This window comes from Aphelocoma coerulescens, unplaced genomic scaffold (genome assembly GCF_041296385.1).
Source record: "Aphelocoma coerulescens isolate FSJ_1873_10779 unplaced genomic scaffold, UR_Acoe_1.0 HiC_scaffold_187, whole genome shotgun sequence".
Lineage (NCBI taxonomy): Eukaryota > Metazoa > Chordata > Aves > Passeriformes > Corvidae > Aphelocoma > Aphelocoma coerulescens.
Genome location: NW_027183535.1, coordinates 307,281 through 322,172, shown reverse-complemented (window position 1 = coordinate 322,172; position 14,892 = coordinate 307,281). Strand labels below are relative to the sequence as shown.

Genomic DNA, 14,892 nt, shown 5'->3' with positions numbered 1-14,892 from the left:
GACCCCCCAAATTCCCCCAAAATTCCCCCCCCGGACCCCCCAAATTCCCCCAAAATTCCCCCCCCGGACCCCCCAAATTCCTCCCCAGGACCCCCAAATCCCCCCAAATCTCCCCCAGATGCCCCAAATGCACCCGAAATTCACCCAAAGTCCCCCCCAGGACCCCCAAAATTCCCCCCAGGACCCCAAAATCTCCCCCAGGACCCCCAAATGCCCCCCAAATTCACCCAAAATCACCCCCAAATCCCCCCAAAATCTCCCCCAGGACCCCCAAATGCCCCCCAAATTCACCCAAAATCTCCCCCAAATCCCCCCAAAATCTCCCCCGGGACCCCAAAATCTCCCCCAGGACCCCCCAACCCCCCCCAGGTCTGACCCCACCCCCACCCGGCGCCGCCGTGGCTTCGTTTCCTTCCTCCTCTTCCTCCTCCTCTTCCTCCTCCGTCTCCTCTTCCTCCTTGACCTTCACCCGCCCTTCGGCCTCGGAGGATTCCCCTTCCTCTTCCTCCTCCTCGTCCTCCTCATCTTCCTCCTCCTCTTCCTCCTCCTCATCCTCCTCCTCTTCCTCGTCTTCCTGTTCTTCTTCCTCTTCCTCTTCCTCCTCCTCCTCCTCCTCCTCCTCCCTCTTCCCCTGCGGATGAAGTTTTTAGGGAGGGGCTCCCCTTTTCCCACCCTTCCTCTTCCTCCTCTTCCTCCTCTTCCTCCTGCTTTTCCCGCCCTTCCTCTTCCTTTTCCTCTTCCTGCCGTTCCTCCTCCTCTTCCTCCTCTTCCTCCTCCTTTCCCTGTCCTTCCTCTTCCTCCTCCTCCTTTCCCTGCCCTTCCCCCCCTTTTCCTCTTCCCCTTCCTCCTTCTTTCCCTGTCCTTCCTCCTCCTTCTCCTCCTCTTCCTCCTCCTTTCCCCGTCCTTCCTCTTCCTCTTCCTCTTCCTCTTCCTCTTCCTCTTCCTCTTCCTCTTCCTCTTCCTCTTCCTCTTCCCCTTCCCCTTCCTCCTCCCTCTCCTCCTCTCCCTCCTCCTTTCCCTGCCCTTTCTCCCCCTTTTCCTCTTCCTCTTCTTCCTCTCCCTCCTCCTCCTTTCCCTGCTCTTCCTTCTCCTTCCTCTTCCTCATCCTCTTCCTCTTCCTTTCCCCGCCCTTCCTCCTCCATTTCCTCCTCCTTTCCCTGCCCTTTCTCCTCCTTTTCCTGCTCTTCCTCCCCCTCTTCCTCCTCCTTCCCCTGCCCTTCCTGCTCCTCCTTTTCTCCCTCTTCCTGCCACAATTCTTCCTCTTTCCCCGTCCTTCCTCTTCCTCCTCCTCCTTTCCCTGCCCTTCCTCCTCCTTCTCCTCCTCTTCCTCCTCCTTTCCCCGTCCTTCCTCTTCCTCTTCCTCTTCCTCTTCCTCTTCCTCTTCCCCCTCCCTTTCCTCCTCTCCCTCCTCCTTTCCCCGCCTTCCTCTTCCTCCTCCTCCTCTTCCTCTTCCTCCTTTCCCTGCCCTTCCCTCCCTTTTCCTCTTCCCCTTCCTCTCTTTCCCTGCCCTTCCTCCTCTTACTCCTCCTTTCCCCATCCTTCCCCTTCCCCTTCCCCTTCCTCCTCCCTCTCCTCCTCCCCCTCCTCCTTTCCCTGCCCTTTCTCCTCCTTTTCCTCTTCCTCTTCTTCCTCCTCCTCCTTTTTCTGCTCTTCCTCCTCCTCCTCTTTTCCCTGCCCTTCCTTCTCCTCTTCCTTCTCCTTCTCTTCCTCCTCCTTTCCCCGTCCTTCCTCTTCCTTCTCCTCCTCCTCCTTTCCCTGCCCTTTCTCCTCCTCCTCTTCCTCTCCTTCCTCCTCCTCCTCCTCCTTTCCCTGCCCTTCCTTCTCCTTCCTCCTCCTCTTCCTCTTCCTTTCCCCGTCCTTCCTCTTCCTTCTCATCCTCCTTCTCCTTTCCCCGCCCTTTCTCCTCCTCCTCCTCTTCCTCTCCTTCCTCCTCCTCCTCTTCCTCCTCCTTTTCCCTGCCCTTTCTCCTCCTCCTCCTCTTCCTTTCCCTACCCTTCCTTCTCCTTCCTCCTCCTCTTCCTTCTCCTCCTCTTCCTCCTCCTCTCCCTGTCCTTCCTCCTCCTCCTCTTCCTCCTCCTTTCCCTGCCCTTCCTTCTCCTTCCTCCTCCTCCTCCTTTCCCTGCCCTTCCTTCTTCCTCCTCCTCTTCCTCCTCCTTTTCCCTGCTCTTTCTCCTCCTCCTCCTCCTCCTCCTCCTCCTCCTCCTTCCTCCTCCTCTCCCTCTCCTTCCTCCTCCCTCCTCTCTCCTCCTCCTCCCCTCTCCAGGCCCCGTTTCGGCCGCTGCCGTGCCCACCTTGCCTCCCGCTTTCCGCGGCCGTTTCCGGAGCGGCTCCCGCAGCTCCCGGTGCCGCTCCTGCCGCTGGGCGAAGCGGGCGATGACGTCGTCGAGCCGGGCGAGCGCCAGGCGCCGGTTCCGGCGGAGCCGCTGCGCCAGCGCCGGGTCCGAGAGCGCCGGGTCCGTTCCTGGGGGCGGCCCCGCGGTTCCCGACTGCGCGCGGGGCGGCGCCGCTGCCCCGGGCCCGCCCTGCTCCCCCTTTCCCCCCTTTTCCCACCTTTCTCCCAAATTTTCCCCATTTCTGATCCCATTTCGCCACCATTTCCCCATTTTCCTGCCCGTTTCCCGTTTTCCCCCGATTTTCCCCCATTTCTCTTGATTTTCCCCATTTCTGATCCCATTTCGCCACCATTTTCCCACTGCTTTCCCTTTTCCCCCCCCATTTTTCCCCATTGGTCCCAAATTTTCCCCATTTCTGATCCCATTTTCCCGCCATTTTCCCATTTTCCTGCCCTTTTCCCATTTTCCCCCGATTTTCCCCCATTTCTCCTGATTTTCCCCATTTCTGATCCCATTTCCCACCATTTCCCCATTTTCCCGCGGCTTTTCCCCTTTTCTCTCCCGTTTTTCCCACGTTTCTCCCAATTTTCCCATTTCTGATCCCATTTCCCGCCATTTTCCCCGTTTTCCTGCCTTTTTCCCTTTTCCTCTCCCGTTTTTCCCCATTTCTCCCAATTTTCCCCATTTCTCCCAATTTTCCCCATTTCTGATCCCGTTTCACCGCCATTTTCCCGTTTTCCCGCCCTTTTCCCCTTTTCTCTCCCGTTTTTCCCCATTTTTCCCAAATTTTCCCCATTTCTGATCCCGCTTTGCCGCTGCTTTCCCGTTTTCCCCGCTGCTTTTCCCCATTTCCCCCCCATTTTCCCACCTTTCTCCCAAATTTTCCCCATTTCTGATCCCATTTCGCTGCTGCTTTCCCATTTTCCTGCCCTTTTCCCATTTCCCCCCGATTTTTCCCCATTTCTCCTGATTTTCCCCATTTCTGATCCCATTTTCCCGCCCTTTTCCCGCCCTTTTCCCCATTTCTCCCCCGTTTTCCCGGTTTCTCCCAATTTTCCCCATTTCTGATCCCATTTTGCCGCCATTTCCCCGTTTTCCCACCCTTTTCCCCTCTTCTCTCCTGTTTTTCCCCATTTCTCCCAAATTTTCCCATTTCTGACCCCGTTTCTCTGCCATTTTCCCGTTTCCTGCCCTTCTCCCTCTTTCCCCCTTTTCCCACCTTTCTCCCAAATTTTCCCATTTCTGATCCCATTTCCCACCATTTTCCCATTTTCCCCTTTCCCCCCCCATTTTTCCCCATTTGTCCCAAATTTTCCCCATTTCTGATCCCATTTTCCCGCTCCTTTTCCCCATTTTCCCTTTCCCACCCCGTTTTCCCCCGTTTCTCCCAAATTTTCCCCATTTCTGGTCCCATTTCCCCACCACTTTCCCATTTTCCCGCCCTTTTCCAGTTTCCCCCCATTTTTCCCCGTCTCTCATGAATTTCTCCCATTTCTGATCCCATTTTCTCTCCCGTTTTTCCCCGTTTCTCCCAATTTTTCCCATTTTTAATCCCATTTCCTGCTGTTTTCCTGCCCTTCTCTCCCTCTTTCTCCCCCGTTTCTCAGTTTCTCCCAAATTTTCCCCATTTCTGATCCCATTTCGCCGCCATTTTCCCATTTTCCCCGGCGCTTTCCCTTTTTCTCTCCCATTTTTCCCGGTTTCTCCCAATTTTCCCCATTTCTGATCCCATTTCACCGCTGCTTTCCCATTTTCCTGCCCTTTTCCCGTTTCCCCCCTATTTTCCCCCATTTCTCCCAATTTTCCCCATTTCTGATCCCATTTTCCCGCCCTTTTCCCGCCCTTTTCCCCATTTCTCCCCCGTTTTTCCCAGTTTCTCCCAAACTTTCCCCATTTCTGATCCCATTTTGCCGCCATTTCCCGTTTTCCCACCCTTTTCCCCTCTTCTCTCCCGTTTTTCCCCATTTCTCCCAAATTTTCCCATTTCTGACCCCGTTTCTCTGCCATTTTCCCGTTTCCTGCCCTTCTCCCTCTTTCCCCCTTTTCCCACCTTTCTCCCAAATTTTCCCATTTCTGATCCCATTTCCCGCCATTTTCCCACTGCTTTCCCTTTCCCCCCCCCATTTTTCCCCATTTGTCCCAAATTTTCCCCATTTCTGATCCCATTTTCCCGCCATTTTCCCGCACTTTTCCCTTTCCCACCCCGTTTTCCCCCGTTTCTCCCAAATTTTCCCCATTTCTGGTCCCATTTCTCCACCACTTTCCCATTTTCCCGCCCTTTTCCTGTTTCTCCCCATTTTTCCCCGTCTCTCATGAATTTCTCCCATTTCTGATCCCATTTTCTCTCCCGTTTTTCCCCGTTTCTCCCAAATTTTTCCCATTTTTAATCCCATTTCCTGCTGTTTTCCCGCCCTTCTCTCCCTCTTTCTCCCCCGTTTCTCAGTTTCTCCCAAATTTTCCCCATTTCTGATCCCATTTCCCGCCATTTCCCCATTTTCCCGCTGCTTTTCCCCTTTTCTCTCCCGTTTTTCCCACATTTCTCCCAAATTTTCCCATTTCTGATCCCGTTTCACCTCTGCTTTTCCATTTTCCTGCTGCTTTCCCCCGTTTTTCCTGGTTTCTCCCAAATTTTTCCCATTTCTGATCCTGTTTCGTCGCCATTTCCCCATTTTCCTGCCCTTTTCCCATTTTCCCCCGATTTTCCCCCATTTCTCCTGATTTTCCCCATTTCTGATCCCATTTTCCTGCCATTTTCCCATTTCCCATTTTCCCTTTTCCTCTCCCATTTTTCCCCATTTTTCCCAAATTTTCCCATTTCTGATCCAGTTTCTCCGCCATTTTCCCGCCCTTTTCCCCTCTTCTCTCCCGTTTTTCCCCATTTTCCCCAAATTTTCCCCATTTCTGATCCCACTTTGCCGCTGCTTTCCCGTTTTCCCGCTGCTTTTCCCTTCTTCCCCCGTTTTTCCCCGTTTCTCCCAATTTTCCCCATTTCTGATCCCATTTCTCACCATTTTCCCACTATTTTCCCTTTTTCTCTCCCATTTTTCCCGGTTTCTCCCAATTTTCCCCATTTCTGATCCCATTTTCCCGCCCTTTTCCCGCCCTTTTCCCCATTTCCCCCCCGTTTTTCCCGGTTTCTCCCAAATTTTCCCCATTTCTGATCCCGTTTCTCTGCCATTTTCCCGTTTCCCGCCCTTTTTCCTCTTTCCCCCTTTTCCCACCTTTTTCCCAAATTTTCCCCATTTCTGATCCCGTTTCACCGCCATTTTCCCGTTTTCCCGCCCTTTTCCCCTTTTCTCTCCCGTTTTTCCCCATTTTTCCCAAATTTTCCCCATTTCTGATCCCGTTTCACCGCCATTTTCCCGTTTTCCCGCTGCTTTTCCCCATTTCCCCCGTTTTTCCCGGTTTCTCCCAAATTTTCCCCATTTCTGATCCTGTTTCTCCGCCGCTTTCCCATTTTCCTGCCCTTTTCCCGTTTCCCCCTGATTTTCCCCCATTTCTCCTGATTTTCCCCATTTCTGATTCCATTTTCCTGCCATTTTCCCATTGCTTTCCCTTTTTCTCTCCCGTTTTTCCCCATTTCTCCCAAATTTTCCCATTTCTGATCCAGTTCCTCCGCCATTTCCCCGTTTTCCCGCCCTTTTCCCCTCTTCTCTCCTGTTTTTCCCCATTTCTCCCAAATTTTCCCATTTCTGATCCCATTTCCCGCCATTTTCCCGTTTCCTGCCCTTCTCCCTCTTTCCCCCTTTTCCCACCTTTCTCCCAAATTTTCCCATTTCTGATCCCATTTCCCACCATTTTCCCATTTTCCCCTTTCCCCCCCCATTTTTCCCCATTTGTCCCAAATTTTCCCCATTTCTGATCCCATTTTCCCGCTCCTTTTCCCCATTTTCCCTTTCCCACCCCGTTTTTCCCCGTTTCTCCCAATTTTCCCCATTTCTGATCCCATTTCCCACCATTTTCCCACTATTTTCCCTTTTTCTCTCCCATTTTTCCCCGTTTCTCCCAATTTTCCCCATTTCTGATCCCGTTTCGCTGCCATTTTCCCATTTCCCGCCCTTTTTCCTCTTTCCCCCGTTTTCCCACCTTTTTCCCAAATTTTCCCCATTTCTGATCCCATTTTCCCGCCATTTTCCCGTTTTCCCGCCCTTTTCCCCTTTTCTCTCCCGTTTTTCCCCATTTTTCCCAAATTTTCCCCATTTCTGATCCCGCTTTGCCGCTGCTTTCCCGTTTTCCCGCTGCTTTTCCCCATTTCCCCCGTTTTTCCCGGTTTCTCCCAAATTTTCCCCATTTCTGATCCCGTTTCTCCGCCGCTTTCCCATTTTCCTGCCCTTTTCCCGTTTCCCCCCAATTTTCCCCCGTTTCTCCTGATTTTCCCCATTTCTGATTCCATTTTCCTGCCATTTTCCCATTGCTTTCCCTTTTTCTCTCCCGTTTTTCCCCATTTCTCCCAAATTTTCCCATTTCTGATCCAGTTTCTCCGCCATTTTCCCGTTTTCCCGCCCTTTTCCCCTCTTCTCTCCCGTTTTTCCCCATTTCTCCCAAGTTTTCCCCATTTCTGATCCCATTTTGCCGCTGCTTTCCCGTTTTCCCGCCCTTTTCCCTTCTTCCCCCCTTTTTCCCACCTTTCTCCCAAATTTTCCCATTTCTGATCCCGTTTCCCCACCACTTTCCCGTTTTCTCGCCCTTTTCCTGTTTTCCCCCCGTTTTTCCCAGTTTCTCCCAAATTTCCCATTTCTGATCCCGTTTTCCCCGCTCCTTTCTCCCGTTTTCTCTCCCATTTTTCCCCGTTTCTCCTGATTTTCCCCATTTTTAATCCCATTTCCCGCCCTTTTCCCTCTTTCCCTTCATTTTCCCCCATTTCTCCCAAATTTTCTCATTTCTGATCCCGTTTCACCTCTGCTTTTCCATTTTCCCGCTGCTTTCCCCCTTTCCCCTCTTTTTTCCCCGTTTCTCCCAAACTTTCCCCATTTCTGATCCCATTTTCCCGCCATTTTCTCATTTTCCTGCTGCTTTTCCCCTTTTCTCCCCCATTTTTCCCCATTTCTTCCAAATTTTCCCCATTTCTGTTTCCATTTTCCCGCCACTTTCCTCTTTTCCCGCTGCTTTTCCCCATTTCCCCCCCATTTTTTCCCGTTTCTCCCAAATTTTTCCCATTTTTAATCCCATTTCCTGCTCTTTTCCCACCCTTTTCCCCCTCTTTCCCCGTTTCTCCCAAATTTTCCCCATTTCTGATCCCGTTTCTCTGCCATTTTCCCGTTTCCCTACTCCTTTTCCCTCTTTCCCCCGTTTTCCTACCTTTTTCCCAAATTTTCCCCATTTCTGATCCCTTTTTGCCGCCACTTTCCCGTTTTCCCGCCCTTTTCCCATTTCCCCCCCGTTTTTCCCCGTTTCTCCCAAATTTTCCCCATTTCTGATCCCATTTTCCCACCATTTTCCCATTTGCCCGCTGCTTTCCCTTTTCCCCCCCATTTTTCCCCGTTTCTCCCAAATTTTCCCCATTTCTGATCCCTTTTTGCCGCCACTTTCCCGTTTTCCCGCCCTTTTCCCATTTCCCCCCCGTTTTCCCCCATTTCTCCCAATTTTCCCCATTTCTGATCCCATTTCCCCCCCATTTCCTGCCCTTTTCCCACGTTTGTCCCCTGTTTTCCCATCCCCCCCATTTTCCCACCTCCCATCCCATTTTCCCACCTTTATCCCACATTTTTCCCAATTTCCATCCCATTTCCCTCCATTTCCTCACTCTTTTCCCAGTTTTCCGCTGTTTTTTCCCATTTCCCATCCCATTTTTCCACGTCTTTTCCCAGTTTTCCATTCTTTCCCCACCGTTTCCCCCATTTTCTCCACATTTTTCCCATTTCCAGCCCCATTTTTCCCATTTCCAGCCCCATTTTTCCCCATTTTCCCACGCTCCTCCTCCCTTTTTCCTGTTTTCCATCCCATTTTTCCCATTCTTATCCCACATTTCCCATTTCCCACCCCGTTTTTCTGCCCCTTTATCCCATTTTTTCCCATTTTCCTGCTGTTTTTCCCTATTTCCCTCACATTTCCCCCTCTCCATTCCCATTTTTCCCACTTCCACCCCGTTTCCTCTCCCCTTTCCCTCCCCATTCCCGCTTTTCCCACTTTGCCCAGTTCCTCCTTTTCCCACCCCGTTTTCCCACCCCTCTCCCGCCCCTCCCCCCCTTTTCCTGCCCTTTTTCCCCTCCCTCTCCCCCCTCCCCTCCCCTTTCCCAGCCCCCCCAGTCCCCCCCAACCCCTCAATCACCCCTCCCAGTCCCTCCCAGTTCCCCCAGTTCCCTCCCCATTCCCCCCAGTTCCCCCAGTTCCCCCAGTCCCTCCCAGTCTCCCCATTCCCCCCAGTCCCTCCCAGTCTCCCCATTCCCCCCAGTCCCTCCCAGTCTCCCCAGTCCCCCCCAGTCCCCCCATTCCCCTCCATTCCCCCCCATTTTCCCCCAACCTCCCCAGTCCCCCCCAGTGCCCCCGGTCCCCTCAATCCCCCCAGTCCCCCCCATCCCCTCCTGGTTCCCCCAGTTCCTCCCAGTGCTCCCAGTCCCCCCAATCCCTCCCAGTTCCCCCAGTTCCCCTCCACTCCCACCAGTGCCCCAGTGCCCCTCAATCCCCCCCCAGTCCCCCCAATCCCCCCCAGTTCCCCCAATCCCCCCCAGCCCCCCCATTCTCCCCAGTCCCTCCCAGTACCCCCAGTCCCCCCAATTCTCCCCAGTTCCCCCAGTCCCCATTTCCCCCAACTCCCCAATCCCCTCAGTTCCCCCAATCCCCCCAGCGCCCCCAGTTCCCCCCAGTTCCCCCCAGTTGCCCCCAATTCCTCCCAGTCCCCCCCAGTGCCCCAGTCCCCCCAGTCCCTCCCAGTGCCCCCAGTTCCCCCAATTCCCCCAATCCCCCCCAGTTCCCCCAATCCCTCCCAATACCCCCAGTCCCTCCCAATGCCCCCAGTCCCTCCCAGTGCCCCCCAGTTCCCCCAATTCCTCCAATCCCTCCCAGTGCCCCCAGTCCCTCCCAGTGCCCCCAGTTCCCCCAACTCCCCCAGTCCCCCCAGTCCCTCCCAATGCCCCCAGTCCCTCCCAGTGCCCCCAGTTCCCCCCATTCCACCCCAGTGCCTCCCATTTGCCCCAACTCCCCCACTCCCCCCAACCCTCCCCAACCCCTCCCAGTCCCTCCCAATGCCCCCAATCCCTCCCAGTGCCCCCAGTTCCCCCAACTCCCCCAGTCCCCCCCAGTCCCTCCCAATGCCCCCAGTCCCTCCCAGTGCCCCCAGTTCCCCCCATTCCACCCCAGTGCCTCCCATTTGCCCCAACTCCCCCACTCCCCCCAACCCCCCCCACCCCTCCCAGTCCCTCCCAGTGCCCCCAGTCCCTCCCAGTGCCCCCAGTTCCCCCAACTCCCCCAATCCCCCCCAGTCCCTCCCAATGCCCCCAGTCCCTCCCAGTGCCTCCCATTTGCCCCAACTCCCCCACTCCCCCCAACCCCCCCAACCCCTCCCCATCTCCCCCCACTCCCCCCAGTGCCGCTCACCGGGCCGGTACTGGTCCGTCAGGTGGCTCCCGAAGTTGTAGACCAGGTCGAGGTGGCGCCGCTCCTGCAGGCGGTTGCCCACCTCGCGGAAGGCCTCCTGCGCCATGTTCTCCATCTGCCGCCGGCCCAGCCCCAGCCCGTGGCGGGCGCTGGCGCCGCGGATCTCGCGCAGGATGTCCGAGTAGTCGGGGAAGGCGTCGGGCCGGTTGATGAAGCGCTCGATGCTGCGGTTGACCTCGGGGTAGCGCGTGCCGCGGAAGCGGATGCGCTGCTCCAGCACGCGGCCCGTCAGGCTGCTGCACTCCTTCAGCTGGCACAGGCGGCGGAAGATGCGCATCATGCGGCGCTTCAGGCGGTTCTCCTGCAGGTACGGCGAGTCCGCGCTGTCCAGGTCCTGGAAGTCGAGCTCGCGCTCCTGCAGCCGCCGGATCTCGCCGGCGTAGACGCGCAGGAGGTTCTCCAAGTGCCGGATCTGCCGCTTGGAGCCGCCCGGGCGCCGCGGCGCCGACGAGGGGCCGGCGTCGCGGGAGGGGCCGTCGGGCCGCTGGGGCGCGGCGCCGGGGGGCGGCGAGGGGAGGCCGGGGTCGTTGGCCGGAGCGCCGGAGCACTGGGACGAGGCGCTGGGGTCGCCGGGCGAAGCGCCGGAGGAGCGGGACGAGGCGCTGGGGTGGCCGGGAGGCTGGGACGAAGCGCCGCCGGGATACTGGGAAGAGCCCCCCGGGCGCTCGGAAGAACCGGCGGGACACCGGGAAGCGCCGGCGGGACGCTGGGAGGAGCCCTCGGGACGGCGGGCCGCGTCTCCGGGACGGCGGGCCGCGTCGCCGGCGTACCGGGCCGAGCCGGCGGGACGGCGGGCCGAGTCCCCGGGCTCCGGGGCGCGGCGCGAGGGCGAGTCTCCGCGAGGCGGCGGGGCCGAGGCGGGCGGCGGGCGGGCGGCTCCGGCGCCGGGCGGGCGGCGGGCGGCGGCTGCGGCGGGCTCCGGCGGCGGGGCGGGCGGCAGCGAGCGCAGCGGGAGGCGGCGGCGCAGGGCGCGGGCCTTGAGCACGGTGCAGAGCTCGTTGATGTAGACGTAGATCTTGTGGCGCCGGGCGCGGGCGCGCCGCAGCAGCCGCGCCAGGATGTTGCGGAACTCGGCCGAGGCGCGGAAGGCGGGGTGGGCCCGCAGGTGCCGCGCGCCCAGGAAGGGCAGCACCTCGGGGTGCTCCCGCGTCAGCGGCGCGCACAGCGACAGGAACTGCGGCGGGGACACGGCCCGGAGTCAGCCGGAGTCAGCCGCGGCCGCCCGAGGGGTGCCCGGGGGCACCTGGGGGCACCTGGGCGCACCTGGATAACCCTGGATAGAGCTGGGATACACCTGGGGGCACCTGGGACACACCTGGATAACCCTGGATAGACCTGGGACACACCTGGGGGCACCTGAGGGCACCTGGGGGCAGCTGGATAACCTTGGATAGACCTGGAATACACCTGGGGGCACCTGGGGACAGATGGGGGCACCTGGGGACACCTGGGCGCACCTGGATAACCCTGGATAGACCTGGGATAGACCTGGGGGCACCTGGGGACAATTGGGGGCACCTGGGGACACCTGGGGGCAGCTGGATAACCCTGGATAGACCTGGGATAGACCTGGGCACATCTGGGGGCACCTGGGACACACCTGGATAACCCTGGATAGACCTGGGACACACCTGGCATACACCTGGGGGGCACCTGGGGATACCTGCTATACACCTAGACACAACCAAGTCACACCTGGACATATCCATGGCACACCTGGGGACACCTGGGACACACCCGGGTCACACCTGGGGGCGCCTGCAGACACCTGGGCACACCGGGGCCACGCCCAAATCACACCTGGGCCACACCCAGGAGCACTTTGGACACACCTGGGCACACCTGGACATAACCAGGACACACCTGGGGACACCTGGGCACACCTGGGGACACACCTGGGCACACCTGGCACACACCCAGGTCAAACCTGGCCATACCTGGCCACAGACGGGTCCCACCTGGGGACACCAGGACGTACCCAGGACACATCTGAGTGCAGATGGGGACACTTGGGCACACTTGGTACACACCTGGGCACACCCTGACACACCTGGGCACACCTGGGACACACCTGGAACACACCCAGACACACCTGGGATACACCTGGGACACCTGGCCTGGGGACACCTGGACACACCTGGGACACAGCCACACACACCCAGGTCACACCCAGGTCACACCCAGGCACACCTGGGACACCCTGGACACACCCAGGATGCACCTGGGCACACACCCAGGCACACCTGGGCACACCTGGGCACACCCTGACACACCTGGGCACACACCCAGGCACACCTGGCACACACCCAGGATGCACCTGGGACACACCCAGGCACACCTGGGACACACCTGGGCACACCCTGACACACCTGGGCACACCCTGACACACCTGGGCACACACCCAGGCACACCTGGGACACACCTGGGCACACCTGGGACACACCTGGGCACACACCCAGGCACACCTGGGCACACCTCAGCACACCCTGACACACCTGGGCACACCCAGGTCACACCTGGAACCCACCTGGGCACACCCTGACACACCTGGAACACACCTGGGCACACTTGGCCACACCTGAACACATCCAGGTCACACCTCGGGATACCTGGGGGCACTCAGACACACCCTGGCACCCCTGGGGCACACCTGGGGGCACCTGGGGACACCTGAGGACAGCTGGGGCACCTGGGCACACCTGGGGATGGCTGGGACACAGCTGGGACACAGCTGGGACACCCTGGGGCCATCTGGGCACACCTGGGGCACACCTGGGACACACCTGGGGGCACACCTGGGCACACCCCAATCCCACCTGGGCACACTTGGGGATACCTGGGACACCCTGGGCACACCTGGGCACACCTGCACCACACCTGGGCCACTCCCAATCCTACCTGGGCCACACCCAGACACACCCTGGCACACCTGGGGACACCTGGCACAGAGCTGGGCGCACCTGGGCACACCCAGGGACACACCTGGGGGCATGGGGGACACACCTGGGCACACCTGGGGACACCCAGGGACACACTTGGGCAGACCTGGGGCACACCTGGGCACACCCCACTCCCACCTGGGCACACCTGGGGCACACCTGGGGGCATTGGGGCACACCTGGGGCACACCTGGGCACACCTGGGGCACACCCCACTCCCACCTGGGCACACCTGGGGCACCCCTGGGGCACACCTGGGGGCATTGGGGCACACCTGGGGCACCCCTGGGGCACACCTGGGCACACCTGGGCACACCCCACTCCCACCTGGGCACACCTGGGCACACCTGGGGCACACCTGGGGATGGTTCAGCTCCCCCTCCCCCCATCCCCCCCCCCCCCCCCCCCATGTCCAGGCCCCTCCCCCCCCGCCCCTCCCCCCTCACCTCCTGGAAGAGCCGCTCGTTCTCCTCCCGGAAGGCGCCGCCCCTCCCCCCGCCCCCGGCCCCGTTCTGGGGGGGGGCGCCCCCTGGCGGGGGGGGAGGGGCGGCGGGGGAGGGGCTCCGCTGGGTGGGGGAGGGGCTCCGGCGGGTGGGGGAGGGGCTCCGGTGGGTGGGGGAGGGGCTCCGGGCGGTGGGGGAGGGGCTCCGGCGGGTGGGGGAGGGGTCGGCGGCCTCGTCGTCGTCATCCAGGACGATGATTGGCTGGGGCTGGGGCTGGGGGGGGGCGGCCATGGGGACCCCCGGGACCCCCGCGCTGGGGGGGGGGGGAGGGGAGGGGGGAGGGGCGGAGTCACAAGGGGGGAACCCTGAAGGGGGGGGAGGGGAGGGGAAAAGAGGGGGGAGGGGCGGTCAGGGGAAGGATCCCCCTCCCCCCAAAATACACCCCCCCCCGTGCGCCCCTCCCCCACCCCCGGGAACACCCCCAAATCTCTCCGGAACCCCCAAATTTCTGCCCCTCCCCCCCCCCTCCCCACCACAACTCACCCCAACATTGCCCCTCCCCCACCCCCAAAATTCCCCTCCCGCCCCAACTTCCGCCTTCCCCTCCCCCACCCCGGGGTCCCCCCGCGCACCCCTCCCCCCCCTCAGAGCCCCCCCAACCTCTCCAATTCCCCGCGTTCTGCCCCAAAAATCCCCCTCCCCTCCCCCTCCCGCACCCCGAAACCCCCCCAGAATCCCCTCAGGGCCCCTCCCCGCCCCCCCCAACCCCCCCCCGAATTCCGCTCCCCTCCCCCTCCCGCGCCCCAGCCCCCCCCCTCCCCAAATCCCCGCTCCCCTCCCCCTCCGGCCCCCGAATTCCCCGAATTCCCCCCAAATTCCCCTCCCGCCCCCCAACCCCTCCCCGACCCCCCCTCCAAGCCCCTCCCCCTCCCGCCCCCCTAAACCTCCCCTTCCCCCCCTTAAACCCCTCCCCCGCCCCCCGGGACCCCCCAAAATCCGCCGAATTCGCCCCAAATCCCCCCCCCCGCCGCCCCCTCCCCACACGGCCTTGGCCCCGCCCCCTCCCGCGCAGGCCCCGCCCCCGGCCCCGCCCCCTCGGGCAGGCCCCGCCCCCCCCGCGCTCACCGGGCCCGCGCGGCTCCTCCGGCGCCGCCGCCACCGAGCGGCCGCGGCCCCGCACTGCGCAGGAGCGGAAGCGCCGCCCCGCGCCGGCCCGGCCGAGCGGGCGCCGCCATGACACCGTACAAAGAAAGGGGCGGGGCCACGCCCGCCGGCCAATCGCAGCCCGCCGCCTCATCCGGGCATTGGCTCCGCCGAGGCGGGCGCCGCCATCTTAACGTGAGGGCCGCCCCGAAACCCCGCCCCTTTAACCCTCACGGTCCCGCCCTGTTTTTTTGGCGCGTTTTCGCCCTTCCCGGTGGCGTTCGGGACGGGGAAGCGGCCGCCGGTTAGCGCCATCGCGGAGAGCTCCGGAGAGGCGGCGCCGCGCAGGCGCGGAGGTGGAGCACAAGATGGCGGCGGTACGGTGGCCGTGAGGCGCCCCGCGGCGGAGGGCGAAGGCGCGGCAACATGGCGGCCGCCACG

General features: G+C 60.4%; 1 protein-coding gene across 1 annotated transcript; it reads right to left on the bottom strand.

The window, feature by feature from the left end:
• Positions 1-387: 387 nt before the first annotated feature.
• On the bottom strand, positions 388-14,543 carry DAXX (death domain associated protein; the record flags this gene model as incomplete). The annotated part of the gene is made up of 5 exons (XM_068998904.1): positions 14,434-14,543; positions 13,312-13,621; positions 9,867-11,100; positions 2,292-2,461; positions 388-631 (listed from the first exon to the last, which is right to left on the bottom strand). Coding segments are annotated over exons 1-5 (2,068 nt in total), but the record flags the coding sequence as incomplete, so codon positions are not given.
• Positions 14,544-14,892: the final 349 nt, after the last annotated feature.